Consider the following 17,994-nt stretch of genomic DNA (forward strand, 5'->3'; position numbering starts at 1 on the left):
CCACAGACCAACGAATCCGAAAGATATACCGTGTCAAAAAACAAATAGGAAGAAAGCAAAAGTAGATATGAACAATGAACATGCATTCTCCGACTCCTCAGAAACTACAAGTCTTAATTCCAACTTTGACAAACAGAGTATTAAATCGTCTGATACTCGGTTTACTCAAAACGATACAACGGATCTGTCCTCCAGTTCAAAGCCCACTGTAAAATCGTCGGATACCAATAAGAATGGTTACCGTTTAGAAAAAGACGAATCGAAGGAGCAAATCTTTGAGTTCGAACGCCACGTACGTTCGCAATCAATGACTTCGGTTAATATAACGATCGCTAATCCGAACGTGGAGAATATTGATTTGACCCCGGACTCGCTGTCTAGTGACAGGTTCATCAGGTCACTGTCGCTGAGCTCGTGTGATGAGGGTAACCCCAACTGGATGAGCACGCCAGAGTTCTTGGCGTTGAAGCACAATTTAGTTTTTCCGGATAGTGTACATAGTTCCCCTGTGCCGCAGCGGCGAGCGCCGATGAAATGTCGAAGGTGAATCTTCTATTATAACATCAATTTTATAATCATAACCGATGTCCCTCTCTGTCACCTTTTCTTGAATAGACTCCAAAGGTAGGCAACAACATATATGAGCTAATGACGAAGCGTTCTTTAAAAGGTAATGAATGAATTTTGTGTATAGGTATTTGTAACAATTTGTTTTATAATCATAAAACGCCGTAAAGCTACAGTCACATTTGTCAACCTACGATACTATGCGATGTTGTACATATTGAAAACAATACTAATTGCTGATGCAAGCCCTTAATTTAAATTACGTAAATACTGCAACATGACGCGTACTTTGAAATTACCAAGTGGACTTTCAAGTCTGCGGGAATTGTAATTTATTTTTCATGAAAGGTTGAATTAGGTAACTTCTTTCGTAGTTGTAGAAAAGATACCTAATTAAAACTTAACCAGAACGGGATTCACGTATGAAATTACAGACATTGCGTCATTAAAAATATGTATAGGTAATAGAAATTTATAAAAAACAATATACAGGTATTGCTCGTTGCAACATAATGTACAAAAGATGACCTAAATAAAACTTTCTGTGAAGTGCATTGTCGAGCCTGCGTTGCGAGTTTGAAAATACTCGATAAATATTTTTGTAACCTGTAGATTGTGTTTTTTTTTAATTACATTGACATTAGTTTCTCAGTGGTCTTGTGCCCCGAAAATTTGTCCAACTAAACACTCGAAATCGACATCCATATCTAAAATTCCAGAGAGATTTTTGTTAGTAAACTTTGCTTACCCTTCTGGGAAACGGGCACGTGTTGTGTTTGTTGAAAAACCTATTCCCACAGCACGAGTCCAGTGGATTTGACGGTGGAGGAGATGCATAGGAAGGGTCAATTTCCTCTTTATGTGCGTCTCCTTCTCCGTCGGATAAGGGTAGGCAACGCATCTGCGATCGCGGATGTCTATGGGCAGCGGTCGCTTCGCCATTTAGGCGGATTCAGGTGGCCGCTTGCTCGTTTGCCACCTTATGTTATAAAAAAAACGACTGGATTCTTCGTATTGTCATCGTTCCAATTCAAACTCCTTTGTACCGAAAGCAATTCATTCAACGAATATGGAGTTGCACTTAAGCAAATTGTAAATCGATAAAATTTACTCCAACATGTAAGTTTATCCTCAAACGCTATCGCTATCGTCGCGACGTGAACGTGAAAAGCTACTTATTACGCACGAACTAGTAAAACCTGTTAAACTAGTTAACTATTTCCATACTTTTAACTTTGATATTGGCATAAATTATATGAGTGAGAGTAAACTCTGTACTCTAGACTTTCATAACCTCCAAAGTGTAGTATTAAAACATGAATACTGAAAAAGCATTGTGCGCCTAACATTTTATTTGCTTTGGCTAATTGAAACTAAAGACCTTTCGGAATACAAAACTAGATAAGTAGATTTGGAAGTTGATTACAAAACTAAAAAGTATGGTTTCCACCAGTAGATGTCACATAATATAATCCGTTACTAGATTTTTGTTTTCTAGATTGTTCAGTAGACATTCCCGTACGCAGAACGTTTATCAATATTCAGAAAAGCGCAAACGTAGGCGTCTCCAGTTCCTCGGGATTCCAGGCTTTTGGAATTTAATTACTAGAAAGGAGGGCGTGCTATGAATTTATATGGCATTTATGAAATAGTAAGGTACTAATTGAATTTGGAATACACCTCAATCTACTCAGAATTTATATTTGTGTTAACGTTATCGGCTATCCTACTTTTATTATATTTGATAAAATAATTAGTCATACCTGACAACTGTTATGCAAGAGATACGATGTTTTAGTACTGCCAGTGTATAAAATATTTCCCTAAATTCTGCGACGTTTCATGGTTATTGTTTTATTTATTCCATTTTATAATCAGTTATCATACGTCCTGTATCCATCCTATCTTAAAATAAAATTGTTTTCAATGTGTCTTTTTAGCAACTTCCATTCTTTTATTATATTAAATCAATTTAATGAACTAAAAATTACGGCCTTTAAAATCAGATTGCCCCAAACTCGTCTTTCCTGAAAGTCCAACTAAAATATTTAGGTAACAATCCTAAAAGTGACTAATGTAAAACTTAGATAGGCCCAAAATATCGTTTACTGTTGGCTAAAAAATAACACTGTAGCCCAATTTATTTTTGCGAGTTAAAAATTCGTTGTCAGTTTTCGAGTATCTCGTTAAAGTACCTCAACAAATTGCATACTCTTAGTTTGCCAAGTTTTTTCAACCAGTGTTTTAAAATTCGGCACGATTTTATCACAGATTCATAAATTTTATTTCGTTGTTGCCGGAAACTCTTTGATATTATTTTCATTAAGAACAGTTTTTGCTTAACATTTTTTTATTTAAAAATAAACTAATGTTAAGTACACCAGTATTTTGCTCTATTTAGTTATTTATTTTAGTGGACTCTAAGTACAGTGGTCAATTAAATTAATTTTTACGACGCTCTCGGAGCGTCTGCAAGCTATAAAATAAATAGCAATGTAATTGTTGTTTAGGTTTTCGGTGGACCTGAGTCAAATGCGATCTCTTCGTCTTTTCTTCAACGATGACAATTGCACGTGCGGACAGCTGGTGGTGGCGTCGCGGGAGTCGCAGTACAAGATTCTGCATTTCCACCACGGCGGCCTCGACCACCTCGCACAGGTTCTGCACAGGTGGCACTCCTTGCTACACAACATCAAGCTCACGCCAGGTATCATGCTATTTGTAAGCATTTTAACTGTACAATAGTTCTTAATTTTTGTTATAAGCGTTGAATTGTTTTCTAACCAAAGCAATTTAAAAGACGTCAGATGAACGTATTGAAGTAGGTATCACAAAGACCGTTCATTGGTTCTTGAAGCTCTGTAGCGTCTTTTACGCGGTCGTTACTTTAAAATCTTCCGTTCTTCGTTGTTTCGATAAGCAAAGGTTCGATAATTCATGTTAGGCATTTTTAATGTTACAGGCTCAGAAGAACCTAATTTACCTTATCGACACTTCATGGTGTGTCGTCCCGAAGTACAAAAATCGGAGCAACATCCAGAAGAAGGGAAGGTCTCTAAAATAACTCCAGAGCTGTTCTACGGAAAGATTATGAATAGTAAAGGTGTTATAGAAGATGATCTCTTCTTGAGGAAGTGTGTCTTCTTTGGCGGTCTGGATAAAGAATTAAGAAGAGAAGTGTGGCCGTTCCTTCTTCACTGCTATCCTTACAGTTCGACGTATGAGGAGAGAGAAATTATACTCCAGATTAGAACAAGGGAATATGAAGAAATTAACAAAAGAAGATTGGAAAAAATGACTCCAGAGCAGCACGCGATATTCTGGAAGACGGTTCAGTGTGTTATAGAAAAAGACGTTATTAGAACGGACAGAGGGAATCCATTTTTTGCTGGCGAAAATAATTATAATATTGAAATCATGAAGAACATTCTATTGAATTATGCCGTTTACAATCCGGTGCTCGGGTAAGTCGACATTTCCTTCCTACTTTTATCATGAGTTAAATAGAGGCCAGTTCAGAGGTTATACCTTCGCCTTGCGATGTAGCGGTCAAGGATTAAAACAGCTCAGAATACTGAATTCAGTTTATGTGTATAACTGCTATGTTTGGAGTGGTTTAAAAGCCGTTGACGAACTCAGTCATTTAGCATTCCCTATAGTGTAGTTGGAATAGGAAATTACAACGAAAGGAGCGTCGACGAACTTGGTATGTAGATTTTGAATGAGAAATCCACTGACTCTATGACTATAAAAAGACTCTGCGTGCGGTAATAAAGTCTTGGTTCGATCATGTGTATTTTATCGTAATATTTGTAACCAGGTATACGCAAGGCATGAGCGACCTCCTGGCACCAGTGCTGTGTGAGATCAAATGCGAGGCGGAGGCGTTCTGGTGCTTCGTTGGACTGATGCAGCGCGCGATCTTTGTCTGTACGCCCACAGACAATGACATGGACAATAACCTTGTGAGTGAATTTAAATAAAACTTTCATGAGACATTTTAATACACACATGGTATGAACAGGGCACTAACCGTGATTGTGATATGTAGAAGCGGGATAAGAAGTGTTTTAGTACTGCGCCCAAACGAAATTTTATTTGAGTTGCTGGCACGTTACCTGTTTATAGCAATTCCTTTGTGCACTTTGTTCATCAACTCGTTATTCTTGAGTGTCATGACCTGTGACTTCCTGCCGCATATTGATAAATTTGCGCGAAACAATGATGATTTTTTGACATTAATTTAAATGCATTTAATTTATGTATTGGATTACTCATTGCATATTATTGGCTGATTATAAAATTTAAATTACAGAGTTTCCTGCGTGAGCTTATCAGGATAATGCTGCCACATTTCTACAAACATTTGGAGAAGCATGTCGACGCCATGGAGTTGCTGTTCTGTCATCGATGGATACTATTGTAAGTTAAGAAAGTTTGCCGTTGACTTTACAAAGTTATATCATCAGTTTAAAAATTAATAGACAATGAACATTTATACTAGACGAGCATCTTTGTGACAAAAAGACGACTAGGTTAGGATTATATAGGATATCTGTTAAATTCTGAAATCTAGATGTAAGATATGTCAGAATTTAATGAATGGCGAATTTGCTTAATATTTCTATTAATCCATTTTCTTTATCATGAGGTGTCAAACGAGCAAGCGGCCATCTAAATTCGCCAAAATGGCGAAGCGACCACTACATAGACCATAGACATCCGAAAATGCAGATGAGTTACCTACCCTTAATTGAGAAAGGATGCTGGTCCTTCCTATGCCCAATCCAAAGTGAATTGGGCATAGGAAGGACCCTTCCCATTCTCTCCTTATAAGAAACGAATGGGACAAAAAAGAGGACTAAAATTAGGCCTCCGGCACACACACTTATCAGACGAACCTTGGTTATGTTAGTTGCACAATATGACAGATGTTTGCACCAACATTGCAGATGCTTCAAGCGTGAGTTCACGGAGGCGGTGGCGCTGCGCATGTGGGAGGCGTGCTGGGCCACCTACCAGACGGACTACTTCCATCTCTTCCTCTGCCTCGCTATTATCGCGGTCTACGCTGATGACGTCATCGCGCAGGATCTCAACACAGACGAAATGTTGCTGCACTTCAGTTCGTTGGGTAAAGTTGCACTCTTTTATATCTGATTCTCTGATCCATAATTTTCAAAGACAAAATTACGCGACTTTTTTTTACTATATACGATTATTCCGGTTATTGTCCATACTTTCTTGGATTATACTTTAATGATTCATACATTATCTGTTAAAATAAATATTTTAACGATAACACGATCAGATACGATTTGATCATATTGACATTTTAAAAAAAAGTGATAGATTATGGAGGAAAACGGACATTGGGTCGCCTAAAGCCCGAGCTATGTTTGGCCTGAACAGCTTAGTGTTTTTTTTATCTACCTTTTGACAATACAAAATCACATTAAAACCAGTTTTACATAATAAACGATAAATGAATCACTGAATATTGAATCAGTTAGAATCGAGCGTCTATAGCGGGTCTAATCAACCTTCCACAGCAATGTACATGGACGGTCGACTGATCCTGCGTAAGGCTCGAGGTCTCCTCCATCAGTTCCGTCAGCTGGTGCGTATCCCGTGCACGCTGGCGGGCATGTGTCAGCGCTGCGGCCCCGGCATTTGGGACTCCACGCACCGGCCCAGCGTCGAGTGCACCGGCGCACACGACTTCTGCGCATATGCAGTGCAATAAATTAACTGCATATTTGAAACAAGGAATATCACGGATGAGTATTTTATAACTGTAGAATTAAATGTAATAATTCAAAGATTGAAAAAGCTATTTGTCATATTTCAACGACATTTTTTTATTGATTGAAAAATATACATTCTCTAAACATTTTTAATTTTCAAAGATTATTTTAAGTCATAATTAGAAACTAGATTTCTTTTTGTGTTTAAGTTATATAGGTTTGTAGAAAAAACACCGCGTAATTTCTAGTCATTGTAAAATAGAAAAGTATTTATTCCTATATATCCTAGTACAAATTTATTTAACGCCGCGTGCCTAACAATAAACTATATAAAATAAATGCTTGGTATTGCAAAACATTGTTTATAAATGATATTAGTCGTGTGCAAAAGGTTTGCCGATGACTCACCGCATCCCATGCTCGTCCAATGAGTACCGCAGTTAACGCGTGACGTCATGAAGCCATCGGCAAAGCTGCTCACGAGTAATACGTCATAGTATTGAATAAATTTTGTGAAATATCGTACTTGTACAGATGTACTTGATACATAAATGTAGGTATGTATTAACCAAAAATGTAGTTAAGTAAACATTTAAGACGCAAGCAAAAATAGCGTAGATATTTAGAATGTTGACAAAATATTTATAAAGGTTTCTGTTGCAAAATCAGTCTCTGTTCAAAATCTATAATCTTCAAAATAATATTTGCCTTTTCAAAATCTTAAATAAAAGTTCAAAGTATTTAAATATTCACTTAGTAAATAACAGTATTAAAAATGTATAAACGTTTTGTAAAAGTTGAAGAGTTTTATCAGAAATATATATGTTTGGACATATCAATTGACGTTCGTTGTGTTCAATCGAATTTATTTAACACTTTCTTGGAGTGTAATTCCATATATTGCCTAAACAGCAAACTGTCATAACTCAGTGACTAAAAATTATTTTGCTGGAAGTATGTCGTTGTAATAATTAACAGAGAAAACACTATTAACGCTAATCGAAGTTATAATGGCTTCAAAAAATCAGTAATTCGTAATTTAGATGCCCTTAGGCGCTTTCGGAAAATTCACATAAAACTAAAACATGCTGTTGGCGTGAACATTTGCATAAAACAACTTATAAGAAATATTTTTATGTGAGTTTTTCGATTCATATCGCTAAAGAAATTTACATAGGATCTTGTTAAATTAAACGACGAGTTTTGTTTGAAATACACTAAACATAGTGTTTATTATAAGAAATACCATGTACCTGAGGCGTTTAACTGTAGTGTCTCATATCGGAACTGCCATATCTTAAAAAAAATACAATGACTATACGTATATTTGGCAGCTATTAAAAAAATTATCGTAAAAGTTTGTTGAAGTGTTTTATAAATTTTAAAGTAAAGATATACAAGAAAATTTTATCATTATTATGTAAATAGTAAAGAGTATTCTAAAAAAGAATATTCTACACCTATTTATGACTATGATGTACTCCTTTGACCTTGAATTTTTGTTACTAGAGTAAATGTAAATTTACTTAAAATGTACTTCAGCAAACTGTACCTGTTTGGCAGTGTAATTTTCACTTTTTTTTATTACATTTCATAAAATCAAACTTTATAAAATTCTGTCAATGGTTATTTTTAAAATATTTTGCAAAATGGGAATTGTTACGCATACTCTGTGATATACATCGATCTGCTTGTAATATTATGTTTATAACGATATAATGGATTTTAGAAAACGTATTCCTACCTTATTTGAAATAAATGTTTCAACAATTACATTTTGCTAATTTTATTTCTGAGGCGGAGTTTATTCTGTTATCATATAAAATTTTGGTAACTCGACATGACGCAATAGTAGGAATCTGGCAACACTTTTAATTTGTATATTCTCTTAGCTTTTATTTTTTTAATATCACTGACCTATTATATGTAAAAGGCTATAAGCATGTTCTGATTATCGTAAAGACGTTTAATTTTATTGCACGACCTTATCACTTTTAACGTCTAACAGCCCAGTAACCGATTTATAACAACATTTTAATTAAAAACAAACTTTAGAAACGATTTATTTCGATTTAATTGATAAAGTCGATTTTTGTTTTAATCGATTACAGCTTAAGTAACTCTCTAAGGCGAACTCTTCTAAACACAGTAAGAAAAATAACCTGTTTGTTTTAATGAAAATGTTTGGATGTAAAATATTTATTATTTTTTATTGTATTTTTATAGCCTTTACTTCTATTGTATGCTATAAAAAAATAAGAATAACAACACCGTTATTCCATTTTCATTGGTTCATATACGTACACCTAAACTGTTTTAGAAGTAATAGGTAGTTTATAAAGTACATAATTTTTATATTTTAGTACAATAAGAAATGATTTTTTTTAACTGGCTACAGAGTTTGATAACATTATCATTTTATTTTTGTCAATGTCGTGCTGACCTTGAAGTGTACAATAACGTAATGATGGCAAAAATTGTGCCTTTTCATTCCGGATCGTATCCATTGACCATGAAAGCTGTCGGATTTTACAAGTTTCTGCCAATATCTGATGCGAACAGTCTCGTCGATCTTGAAGTAAGTATTCCAACACTGGAAAGTAATCAAGTTTTAGTAGAAGTAAAAGCTGTTGCTGTTAATCCCATAGACACGAAAATGAGAGCTCCGAAGCCTCATATAAACAGTTTTCCAAGAATTCTCGGTTGGGATGGAGCCGGTACAATTGTCGCCAGAGGTGTTAATGTTAAACCTAATGTTTTCAATACAGGAGATGACGTAATCTTTACGGGAGATATATTCAAAAACGGCTCTAATTGTCAGTATATAGCTCTCGACGAAATATTTGTTGCACCAAAGCCAAAGAACCTTACATTTGTACAAGCGGCTGCTATGCCACTTACAACGGTCACGGCATACGAAGCGCTTTATGATCGACTTTCATTATCTGCTAAAGATAAAGGTAAGTCTTTGCTTATAATAAACTCTGCCGGGGGAGTTGGCTCCGTAGCTTCACAGTTGGCTGCTAATTTGAATCTCAGAGTGATTGGTACAGCTTCACGTCTCGAAACACAAGAATTTTCAAAGAAGAATGGAGCTGATATAGTGATAAATCATACCAAAGATTTACTTCCACAACTGGAAGCTCACGGTTTTGGTAACGGGGTTGATTACATCTTGGCTAATTACGATCCCTATCCATATTGGGATGTAATGATGAAGGCTATCAAACCTCAAGGCAAAATATGTCTCATCGTTGACAGCAGTGGACTTGTAGATTTAAAACCACTAAAAGACAAGAGTATAACATTAGTGTATGAAATGATGGCCACACGAATAAAATATAATACAGAAGACAAATATAGACATCATGAAATTTTAAAGATTGCCTCAAAAATGCTTGAAGACGGAATACTAAAAACTACACTTACGAAAACTTTGTCGCCAATAAATGCTGCTACGTTAAAAGAAGCTCATAGAATGATGGAAGAAAAACGTATGGTTGGAAAATTGGTTCTATCAGGATTTTAAACCAAAATTTGTTTTTTTGAAATAAACTTTGTAACAAACGATATTACTTTTATTAAATAAGCCCTTAAGCTAAGCTGAGCTAAGCCCCTAAGCTATGCTAATCTAAGCCCCTAATTTTAAAATCGGTGATCGGTAATCCTTAAGGCAAGGACGGATTCAGCTTTGGCGCCAGGGGTGGGTCACATAGTCACTTGACAAAATATGTAAATATATTTTGTCAATCTCTTGACAGACCAGCTTAGGGGGTCATGACCCCCATGACTTCCCTGATTCCGCCGTTGCCTTGAGGTCTAGATCACAGTGGAATGAACCCATGTACTTTCTCACGAAAAACAAATAGAAATCTAATTTAAAAATCTGCTGCAATATTTGTTATTGTACTTTCCAGGGACTTAATAGCTTTGATTCAATACGTACTATTAACATTGATGAAATCTGCACGAACCACAGACTCTTACTTAAATAATAACATCAGATGAATTTAAGGAATTCAATACAGTTTTAGTTTGTTTTTGATCAATCGAGAGTAGAATAAAGGTGGGTATAGAATATCGATATTCAAATATTAGCACTGAGGCGAATTAGTTTTTGGCGCACAATCTGATTATCTTTATGGACATACAATTCTTTAGATTTGTAAATGATAGATTAGAGGAGAAAGTAAGGGATGAAAACAAAAAACTTGTTTCTAGCAACAAAAATTTACTTTGTCAGTTACAAGCGAATTATAACACTAAAAGCTATTACAGTAATTTGCAACAATTTAACATAGATTTAAGATAACCAAGATTACTGAAGAACACTGAGTTCAGTCTGATGTAGAACTAGCCTTACTCTATTGTGAGTAGCCTATCTATGTATATGTTCAACCCATTGTTACTGCCTAAATTACCTAAACTTGACCCATTTAAAACTGTGAATTGTTATTCATAGCGTAGTCTTCGCTGGAGTGTTAACCAGTTAGTCGGGCTTTTGGATTTTTTTAATTAATCAATTTGGTGATCGATAACACAAGTCTTGAATTTGTAAGGTAGTTACAAAAATCACCTGGATATATCAAAGTACCGTCAATTCTGTGACATGTTACTAAGGGAAATATTGAAAGCAATGATTTTTAATTGCTGGCTAAGGAATTTAATCTTATTATTAAACTACAGTACCTGTCGAACTGACGTTCAAGAAGATGCAGTACAAGAAAATGTAACGATGACAAAAATACTGCCGAAGGTAACAGGAAAGTTTCATACGACTATGAAAGCAGTCGGCTTATATCAATATTTGCCAATATCTGATAAGAACAGCCTTATTGATATGGAATTAAAATTACCAACAGTAGAAAAAACTGAAGTATTAGTGGAAGTTAAAGCTATTTCAGTTAATCCTATAGATACAAAAATCAGAGCACCAAAGCCTTATATTGAAACTTATCCTAGAATTCTTGGTTGGGAAGGAGCAGGTACAGTCGTTGCTACAGGTAAAGATGTTAATATTTTTAATTTAGTAGACGACGTATACTTTACTGGGGACTTGCGCAGAAATGGTTCAAATGCCCAATATGTAGCTCTCGATCAAATATTCATTGGTCCAAAACCAAAGAACCTGACCTTTGAACAAGCGGCTGCTATGCCATTCACAACCGTTACAGCTTTCGAAGCACTTTATGATCGACTTTTACTTACTAATAAAGATAAAGGTAAGTCGCTACTTATAATAAACAGTAGCGGGGGAGTTGGCGCCATAGCTACACAGTTGGCTGCTTATTTGAAACTCAAAGTGATTGGAACAGCTTCAAGTATCGCAACGGAAGAATTTTCTAGAAGAAACGGTGCACAAATTGTGGTAAATCATACAACAGATTTGCTTCCACAACTGGAAGCTAAAGGATTTGGTAATGGAGTTGACTACATTTTGGTTAACGATAATCCTTACCCATACTGGGATGTCTTAATAAACGCTATTAAACCTAAAGGGAAAATATGTATCATTGTTGAAAATAGTGGAATGGTAGACATAAAGCCACTTAAAGACAAAAAGGTAACATTAATGTCCGAGATGATGGCCACAAAAATGAACTATGATATCAAAGACAAAGGTAGACATCATGAGATTTTAAAGATTGCATCCAAAATGTTCGACAATGGTACACTAACGCCGACTCTCACAAAAACATTGGCACCAATTAACGCTGCCACTTTACGAGAAGCTCATAGACTTATAGAAGAAAAACGTTTACTTGGAAAATTAGTTCTATCAGGATTTTAAAATAATACACAAACATATTTTTGATTGAAATAAACTTTCTCAACTAAAATTTTATTGTATTTGCAGTACACTTGGATCAAATTCTTGTCCCTTAAAAGGAGATCCTTCAGCATTCCAGGCTTTTTTTAATATTTCCATATTACGGATTTCATCACTAGTCGGTAAACCTTTCAGCTTCTGCTCTTGGTTCCATTGCAATTCTCGAACCTAAATGAATAAAATATACTACTTAATATATCCTTTTACATGTTTTTAAGTAAAAGATAATTAAATCTAGAGGTAATGTTGATGAGTGTGCTACTTTTGTATCAGATACAAAATCAAACCTTAATTCCTAGTGTTATAAAATGTATTTTACCTTAGCAATGTGATCTTCGGGTAGTTCATCAAGAGGCCTTGAAGCATCAATCTTATTTAAATCAATTGGTTCTTCACCACTGAGAAATCTATCCCACCATCGTTCTTGTACTTTCTCTGCAAAGTTAATTATAAGCAAAAATTTATTAAATATGTTTGAAAAACTATTACCATGACTGTTTTCTTTTGAATCAAATCTTGAGACATATAGATGCTGTATAGTTGTGACTAATTATGTGTTTAAGATGTAACACAAACACCTAAACAACATCCATAATCATATAACTTGCCGATGTCAGAAAATCATCTATATAGATAACAATGAAAGATTAATTAAAAGTTAAAATTAATAATATGAAATTATTTTATTAAAATGTAGTGTTTTTAATCAACTATTTTATAATATACTAGCTTTCGCCCGTGTCTTCGTGTGCATAGAAATAAAAAAAACAAAAGTGAGTAGCCTATGTGTTTTCCAGACTATCCTCTGTCTATGCCAAATATCATCAAGATCCATTCAGCTGTATAGGTTGCAAACTTTGACAAACATCCATCAATCCATCTTAACTTAGGCATTTTTAATATTTGCAAAATAAGTAAGATAGTTAATTCTCTACAACTAAAACCTAGTTAGGACAACTCTTTTTAATTTTCCCTTGACATTTGAGATGCTATTATATTTCTATATTTTACAGTGAATAGTGCTTGCATTGTGTGGTGGAAGAAATTAAAATGTTTTGATCTTTACCCAGATGAATTAAGAGTTTCCCTTCGCTTATGCTCCACACACTATCACTTGCTTTGATCTTAAATGGCAGCTTGTCCTTTATAATGGTATCTCCATTCTTACATTGTATGCAAATGTCCCCATTATTTATTACCACTTTTAAATCTTTAGATTTTGTATTCGGTGGAAGTTTTACAGTTACATCTGAAAAATAAATAACATATTGCTAAAAATTTCACTCAGTAAGTAATAAATTACAACATCCAATAGATATTTTTTATCTGTTTTTTCAAAGACTAGAGGGAGATTATGTACCAGTGTTTTGACAGTAGACATATTTATGATTTAGGCACTTAAATTCAGATGAATTAAGCCATACCTAATTCCATGATAGTCTGAGCCCATGAATACTGTTCCCTAATCGCGCCATTATAAGATTCACTATTTTTCTGGACCGGTATCACTGGTGGCTTATAATCCTCGGGGAAATTACTCTTGTCTTTCGATTGTTCTTCATGTTCATTCGCAGTATCTTGTGCGCAATCACCACTACTGTGAGCTTCATCTGCAGTATATTCATCATCTTGAGTAGTGTCTTCCTCAGCAATTACCTCAACCTCCTCAGCTACTGTATCACACATGATTTCATTGTTTATCTCCGATGTTGGTTTGCTACATGATTTATAATTCTTTGGGTCACAAGTACGTAAAACTTTGATTACCAGTTCCTCCGCAACGCCTGGAGGAAATCCCATGTTTTCATATTTATCTTCAGGCACATAATAGAAATCAGTTCTGGGAATATAAAATGTGTAATTCAGTTCTTCTAAAAGCTTTGTAAGTCATTATAAAGACATAATGTAAGATTTTGATGTAGTTCTTACCTTCGAGCTAAAAAATTGAAAATAGAAGACAAAAATCCCAATATAGATTTTTCATTCACCAATATCGATGTTAGAACATCGTCATATTTATCTATATTATTACTGTCTGACATTTTAATAAATTCTAATAAACTAAAACTGCGGGTTTTCTTAGGAGTATAAACAAAAAAATCGATGTCGTTTGACAGCTGTCAGACTAATGTCTTAAATGTGTTGCCTGCCTTAAAACAATTTGTAATTTGGTTTTTGGTAGATTTTACAAAAAAACTTGGAACTGCAATACACAATAACAATCTTTTATAGATATATTAACAACATTCCATTTTTGATACTTATATTTAATGTAGATAAACCGGCAAAAGGGACAAGTAAAGCGTTTTTAATTGATATTCGATTTTAAGTTTAAGATTGTGGGTATTACAATACGTTGCTGATGGTGGTAATAGTATCGTCCAAATTAGAACAACTCCATAACGTATCTTGGGGAAAAGGGTAAATTATGAAAGTAATTGTATAACAATTTAATTATCTAAAAGTAATTTAAACTAGAATTATCTTTTATCAAGTCTATTCTACCAAAACCTACCTAGTATAGTAGTAATTTTAAGACATGGCATCACAAAACTGGTTTTTTTAATTTACATTCCCGCCACTTGGAGGAGTTGTTCGCTTTCGAAAGTTTCACATCCGCAAGAGAGCGGCAAGCAAGGCAGACCAAAAGTGAAGTAGGCGAAGTGTCGCGCGCGAACACGGTGTGCTGCAGGCGATGACCGCATTCATATGAGTTTTTTACATTGTGAGAGTGCTGTCGTGTTCTTCGTCTCATCAAGTGTGTACAAAAATGCTGCATAGGTGAACTATTCGAATAAACATAGTGTTGTGATTGTGCTACTCTATTCTAATCCTTCTAAACGAATCTTAAAAGATTGTAAAAATGCCTTGCTCAGCGGTAACTTTGTCTATAGCGACCATTACAGCAATCGTGGCTGCTGCTTTGATGGCCATCGCATTTTCTACAGACAACTGGTTATATATCGAAGTTAAACGGAGTAACATTCAGGTAAATATTACCTTATTTTTTATATTTTCAAATTCTTCAACCGCCGTAACTTTATGAGGGTATTTTCAACAATTTTGTTATTTCGGGTAGTATACATTGAGGAGACGATGTCGGCACAGCAAGACATAATGAGTATTGCGAATAAATGTGTATGATGATTTAAAACTTTGTTAAACGAATAATTCAAATATTATGTACCATATGTTTTTAACTTTAAAAAGCGAAATAACCTTGTATTTCGTCTAGTGAAGCTGCGTCAACAAAACTTGTTTTCTTCATTACTCTTACGAACTGCGATATATTTTTTTAAGAAAATGTAAATAAATTCACATATCACTGTTAAAAAATATAGATATTCATCTATACAGTTGTTATAATGATTGCATACGTGCATACATGTATAGATAAAATCATTTGTTATAACGTGATTCTATTGCTGTAACATATAGTATCGAGTCCTTGCCACGAGACCGTTATAGTAGACACGGTACGCATAAATATGCACGTATTAATGACACGAACGTGTGCCTAACTGTACCGCACTATGCTGCACCGTACAGCACCGTGCCGCTCCTGTGCATCCATTCGTGGAGATAAAGACCGACCCAATTATTCCAGATATCTAACAAAAGAACCACTCGAAAGAACATAGCGTGCCAAGATTTTATCGATACATCGAAACAAAAACACAAGCGCATCACTACGGGAATGTTGCAATTACAAAACCCAGAATGACTACAATTGGAACATTTCACGCTTAATTTGATTATAATCTGTACCAAAGTTTTTTGTACACTCTTTCAGGTTGTATAGAGACAGGTCACATTTTTTTGCGATGAAAGATTCTTTGCTTTTATAGCTGTAGTTGTTTGTATGGGCTATTGTTGTCTTACGTATCTTGGACTGTAGCGCATATGACTTTTATTTTTATGTTTGTGTACCTGCGTAGATATTTTAGATACCTGTTGGACGGACTCGAAATATGGTAGATTCGTCTATTTCAATGAGCAGAGATTTCAATAACTCAAAATGTGCTATCGTAGTTCATTTAATGCTGGACCTCATCGAACGTGGTTTGAACTTGTTCCTTCAGATGTGTAAAATAGTCTCATAGACATTGAAAGAGTGGTTTTACACTTTTTATGAGATAAGAAAGATATTTCCTATCCGTAAGTTTCGAAAAATCATTATAACATTCAGCCAAGACTTTCAATTATAATTTGTTGAAAATACGAAAATCAAAATAACTGACCTTTGGCCATTTTTAAAAGAGTTTCCGAAAGTTGCCAGTGTTAAAAAATAGAAAAATAAAATACCACGAGGTTTGAGATTAGATTAAAGGTCAGATAGACACTATTATTTCTTTAAGAAATAGCTTACGTTATCGTTTGTATAAATAATTTTTATTGTAATTATTGACTGACATCATTAACTGTTTGCATTATATCATTATCATTACGAACATTAGTCATAGCCAAAATACGCAATCGGAATTTATACTTATGCAAGTCTAATAATAAGATTATTATTTTATGACCATTTGGAGCTTTCAAAATAGATTAAATCCGACTTTCAGTATCAAAGGGGCACAGTAAGAAACTAAATTGCAATATTTTTTACTGGCACATATCATTGATGTTTAGATATTTAAGAATATGCTTGAGTTAGGATGTTAAATATTTTCTTGACGTCCGTTTCAATTGCTGCAACAGCCTACCCAGGCGGCCATTTACCGTCCAGATTGATGAAATATTGAAGAAGGTTGGTATCAGTACCCGAAACAGACGTGCATGTACTTGCTTCCTACTTTTAAGTTACGGGCATGAGTCTTGTCGTATCCATAAACGAGTTATACGTAAAATTATACTGATTATAAGTGTCCATTCTATCGTATATTTACACAAATGGGTGGACATTGTCAATAGATTTGAGAAATTTGAATATTATTCAACTTAAACAGTTCGATGATGCGTCTTAGTCGTAAAGTGCGAGAGAAATCGAAATGTGAAAGTGACGAAAATTTGTCAGAGAATGTGTGCGGCGGAAGTTTGACCAGGCCCGTATTACTAATGTAAACTTGCTAAGATCTTGTTTGCCCACTGTACGACGCATACTAACAACCAATTGTATTTATTCTATACTAGCTTTCGCCCGCGACTATGTGTTCTTCCAGACTGTCCTCTATAAATGTGCCAAATTTAATCGAGATCCGTTCAGCCCTTTAGGCTACTAACGCCATCCATCCATCTGAACTTTCGCATTTATAATATTAGTTGGATTTATAGAGGATTTTGCTGAATTTTGTCAGTGGGTAAAGTAAATGTTGGCTTGAACATAAATCTACTTAAACATTATACAAAACGAATACTTTTTTGAAAAACATTGAGAGATTTTTTTTGAGATATACTTACAAAAATTGAGGACATGAAGATCAACTATTTATTTAGAAAATATTTTTAAACTTAATATTGTCAACTGTATAATAGGAAGTTGTTTGAAAAAACACAGTATTACCTCGTGTATTACAGGTTTTTATTTAAAAAAGCTTCGCATTCCGAATATGTAAAATGTACAAAAAAATTCAGATAAAAATGAACGAAAAAAAAAACATTTTAATAAACGTAAAACTGTACCTTCAGAATAAAAACCCGTAAATTTCGAACTCGAAACTTCGAAATGCTATCGTTTTATATAGATAATATAAACAATGGCTTACAGTATTTTTTAAAGAAATAAATGATTGTCTGATTTTCAACACGTAATTAACTCGTATAATCTTCCGATATGATAAAGGTATGTGTGGTCTTGAAAAAAACCTAAGAGTACATTTCCGTAGCTTAGCTACCTGCAGAAGGACCGGA

General features: G+C 34.5%; 5 protein-coding genes across 6 annotated transcripts in view; 4 read left to right on the forward strand and 1 right to left on the reverse strand.

The window, feature by feature from the left end:
- The first annotated feature begins 6 nt into the window (after positions 1-6).
- LOC106107477 (TBC1 domain family member 16) lies at positions 7-7,359 on the forward strand. The gene is made up of 7 exons (XM_013288342.1): positions 7-543; positions 3,078-3,274; positions 3,530-4,031; positions 4,388-4,532; positions 4,883-4,989; positions 5,520-5,701; positions 6,120-7,359. The coding sequence occupies exons 1-7, from the start codon at positions 68-70 to the stop codon at positions 6,311-6,313; spliced, it is 1,803 nt and encodes a 600-aa protein (XP_013143796.1). The 5' UTR covers positions 7-67; the 3' UTR covers positions 6,314-7,359.
- Positions 7,360-8,608: 1,249 nt separating this feature from the next.
- LOC106106992 (zinc-type alcohol dehydrogenase-like protein SE_1777) lies at positions 8,609-9,882 on the forward strand. Its single transcript, XM_013287657.1, has one exon. It carries the CDS (start codon positions 8,689-8,691, stop codon positions 9,841-9,843), a length of 1,155 nt encoding a protein of 384 aa, XP_013143111.1. The 5' UTR covers positions 8,609-8,688; the 3' UTR covers positions 9,844-9,882.
- Positions 9,883-10,532: 650 nt separating this feature from the next.
- LOC106107418 (zinc-type alcohol dehydrogenase-like protein SE_1777) lies at positions 10,533-12,126 on the forward strand. The gene has a single exon (XM_013288269.1). It carries the CDS (start codon positions 10,924-10,926, stop codon positions 12,103-12,105), a length of 1,182 nt encoding a protein of 393 aa, XP_013143723.1. The 5' UTR covers positions 10,533-10,923; the 3' UTR covers positions 12,106-12,126.
- Positions 12,121-14,229, reverse strand: LOC106107419 (nudC domain-containing protein 3). The gene is made up of 5 exons (XM_013288270.1): positions 14,074-14,229; positions 13,569-13,984; positions 13,211-13,393; positions 12,464-12,579; positions 12,121-12,312 (listed from the first exon to the last, which is right to left on the reverse strand). Exons 1-5 carry the CDS (start codon positions 14,184-14,186, stop codon positions 12,157-12,159), a joined length of 984 nt encoding a protein of 327 aa, XP_013143724.1. The 5' UTR covers positions 14,187-14,229; the 3' UTR covers positions 12,121-12,156.
- A 512-nt stretch (positions 14,230-14,741) lies between these two features.
- LOC106107412 overlaps positions 14,742-17,994 on the forward strand; it is a 35,321-nt gene continuing 32,068 nt past the window's right edge. For both annotated transcript variants that reach the window (XM_013288258.1, XM_013288257.1), the window contains exon 1: positions 14,742-15,133. In XM_013288258.1, coding sequence (XP_013143712.1) covers positions 15,008-15,133 — 126 coding nt within the window. In that variant the 5' untranslated portion in view covers positions 14,742-15,007. The remainder of the gene's footprint in view (positions 15,134-17,994) is intronic.

This window comes from Papilio polytes, unplaced genomic scaffold (genome assembly GCF_000836215.1).
Source record: "Papilio polytes unplaced genomic scaffold, Ppol_1.0 DF822067.1, whole genome shotgun sequence".
In the NCBI taxonomy this organism is placed as follows: domain Eukaryota; kingdom Metazoa; phylum Arthropoda; class Insecta; order Lepidoptera; family Papilionidae; genus Papilio; species Papilio polytes.

Bases quoted from the DNA above. Each gene is read 5' to 3' on its own strand.
- LOC106107418 (XM_013288269.1), top strand. From the start codon at position 10,924: ATGTTACTAAGGGAAATATTGAAAGCAATGATTTTTAATTGCTGGCTA.
- LOC106107477 (XM_013288342.1), top strand. From the start codon at position 68: ATGAACAATGAACATGCATTCTCCGACTCCTCAGAAACTACAAGTCTT. The intron at 544-3,077 runs GTGAATCTTCTA...ATTGTTGTTTAG, and splicing joins GCGCCGATGAAATGTCGAAG to GTTTTCGGTGGACCTGAGTC. The intron at 4,032-4,387 runs GTAAGTCGACAT...ATTTGTAACCAG, and splicing joins GTTTACAATCCGGTGCTCGG to GTATACGCAAGGCATGAGCG.
- LOC106107419 (XM_013288270.1), bottom strand. From the start codon at position 14,186: ATGTCAGACAGTAATAATATAGATAAATATGACGATGTTCTAACATCG. The intron at 13,985-14,073 runs GTAAGAACTACA...TTATATTCCCAG, and splicing joins TTCAATTTTTTAGCTCGAAG to AACTGATTTCTATTATGTGC. The intron at 12,580-13,210 runs GTAAAGATCAAA...TTAACTTTGCAG, and splicing joins GAAACTCTTAATTCATCTGG to AGAAAGTACAAGAACGATGG.
- LOC106106992 (XM_013287657.1), top strand. From the start codon at position 8,689: ATGATTTTTTTTAACTGGCTACAGAGTTTGATAACATTATCATTTTAT.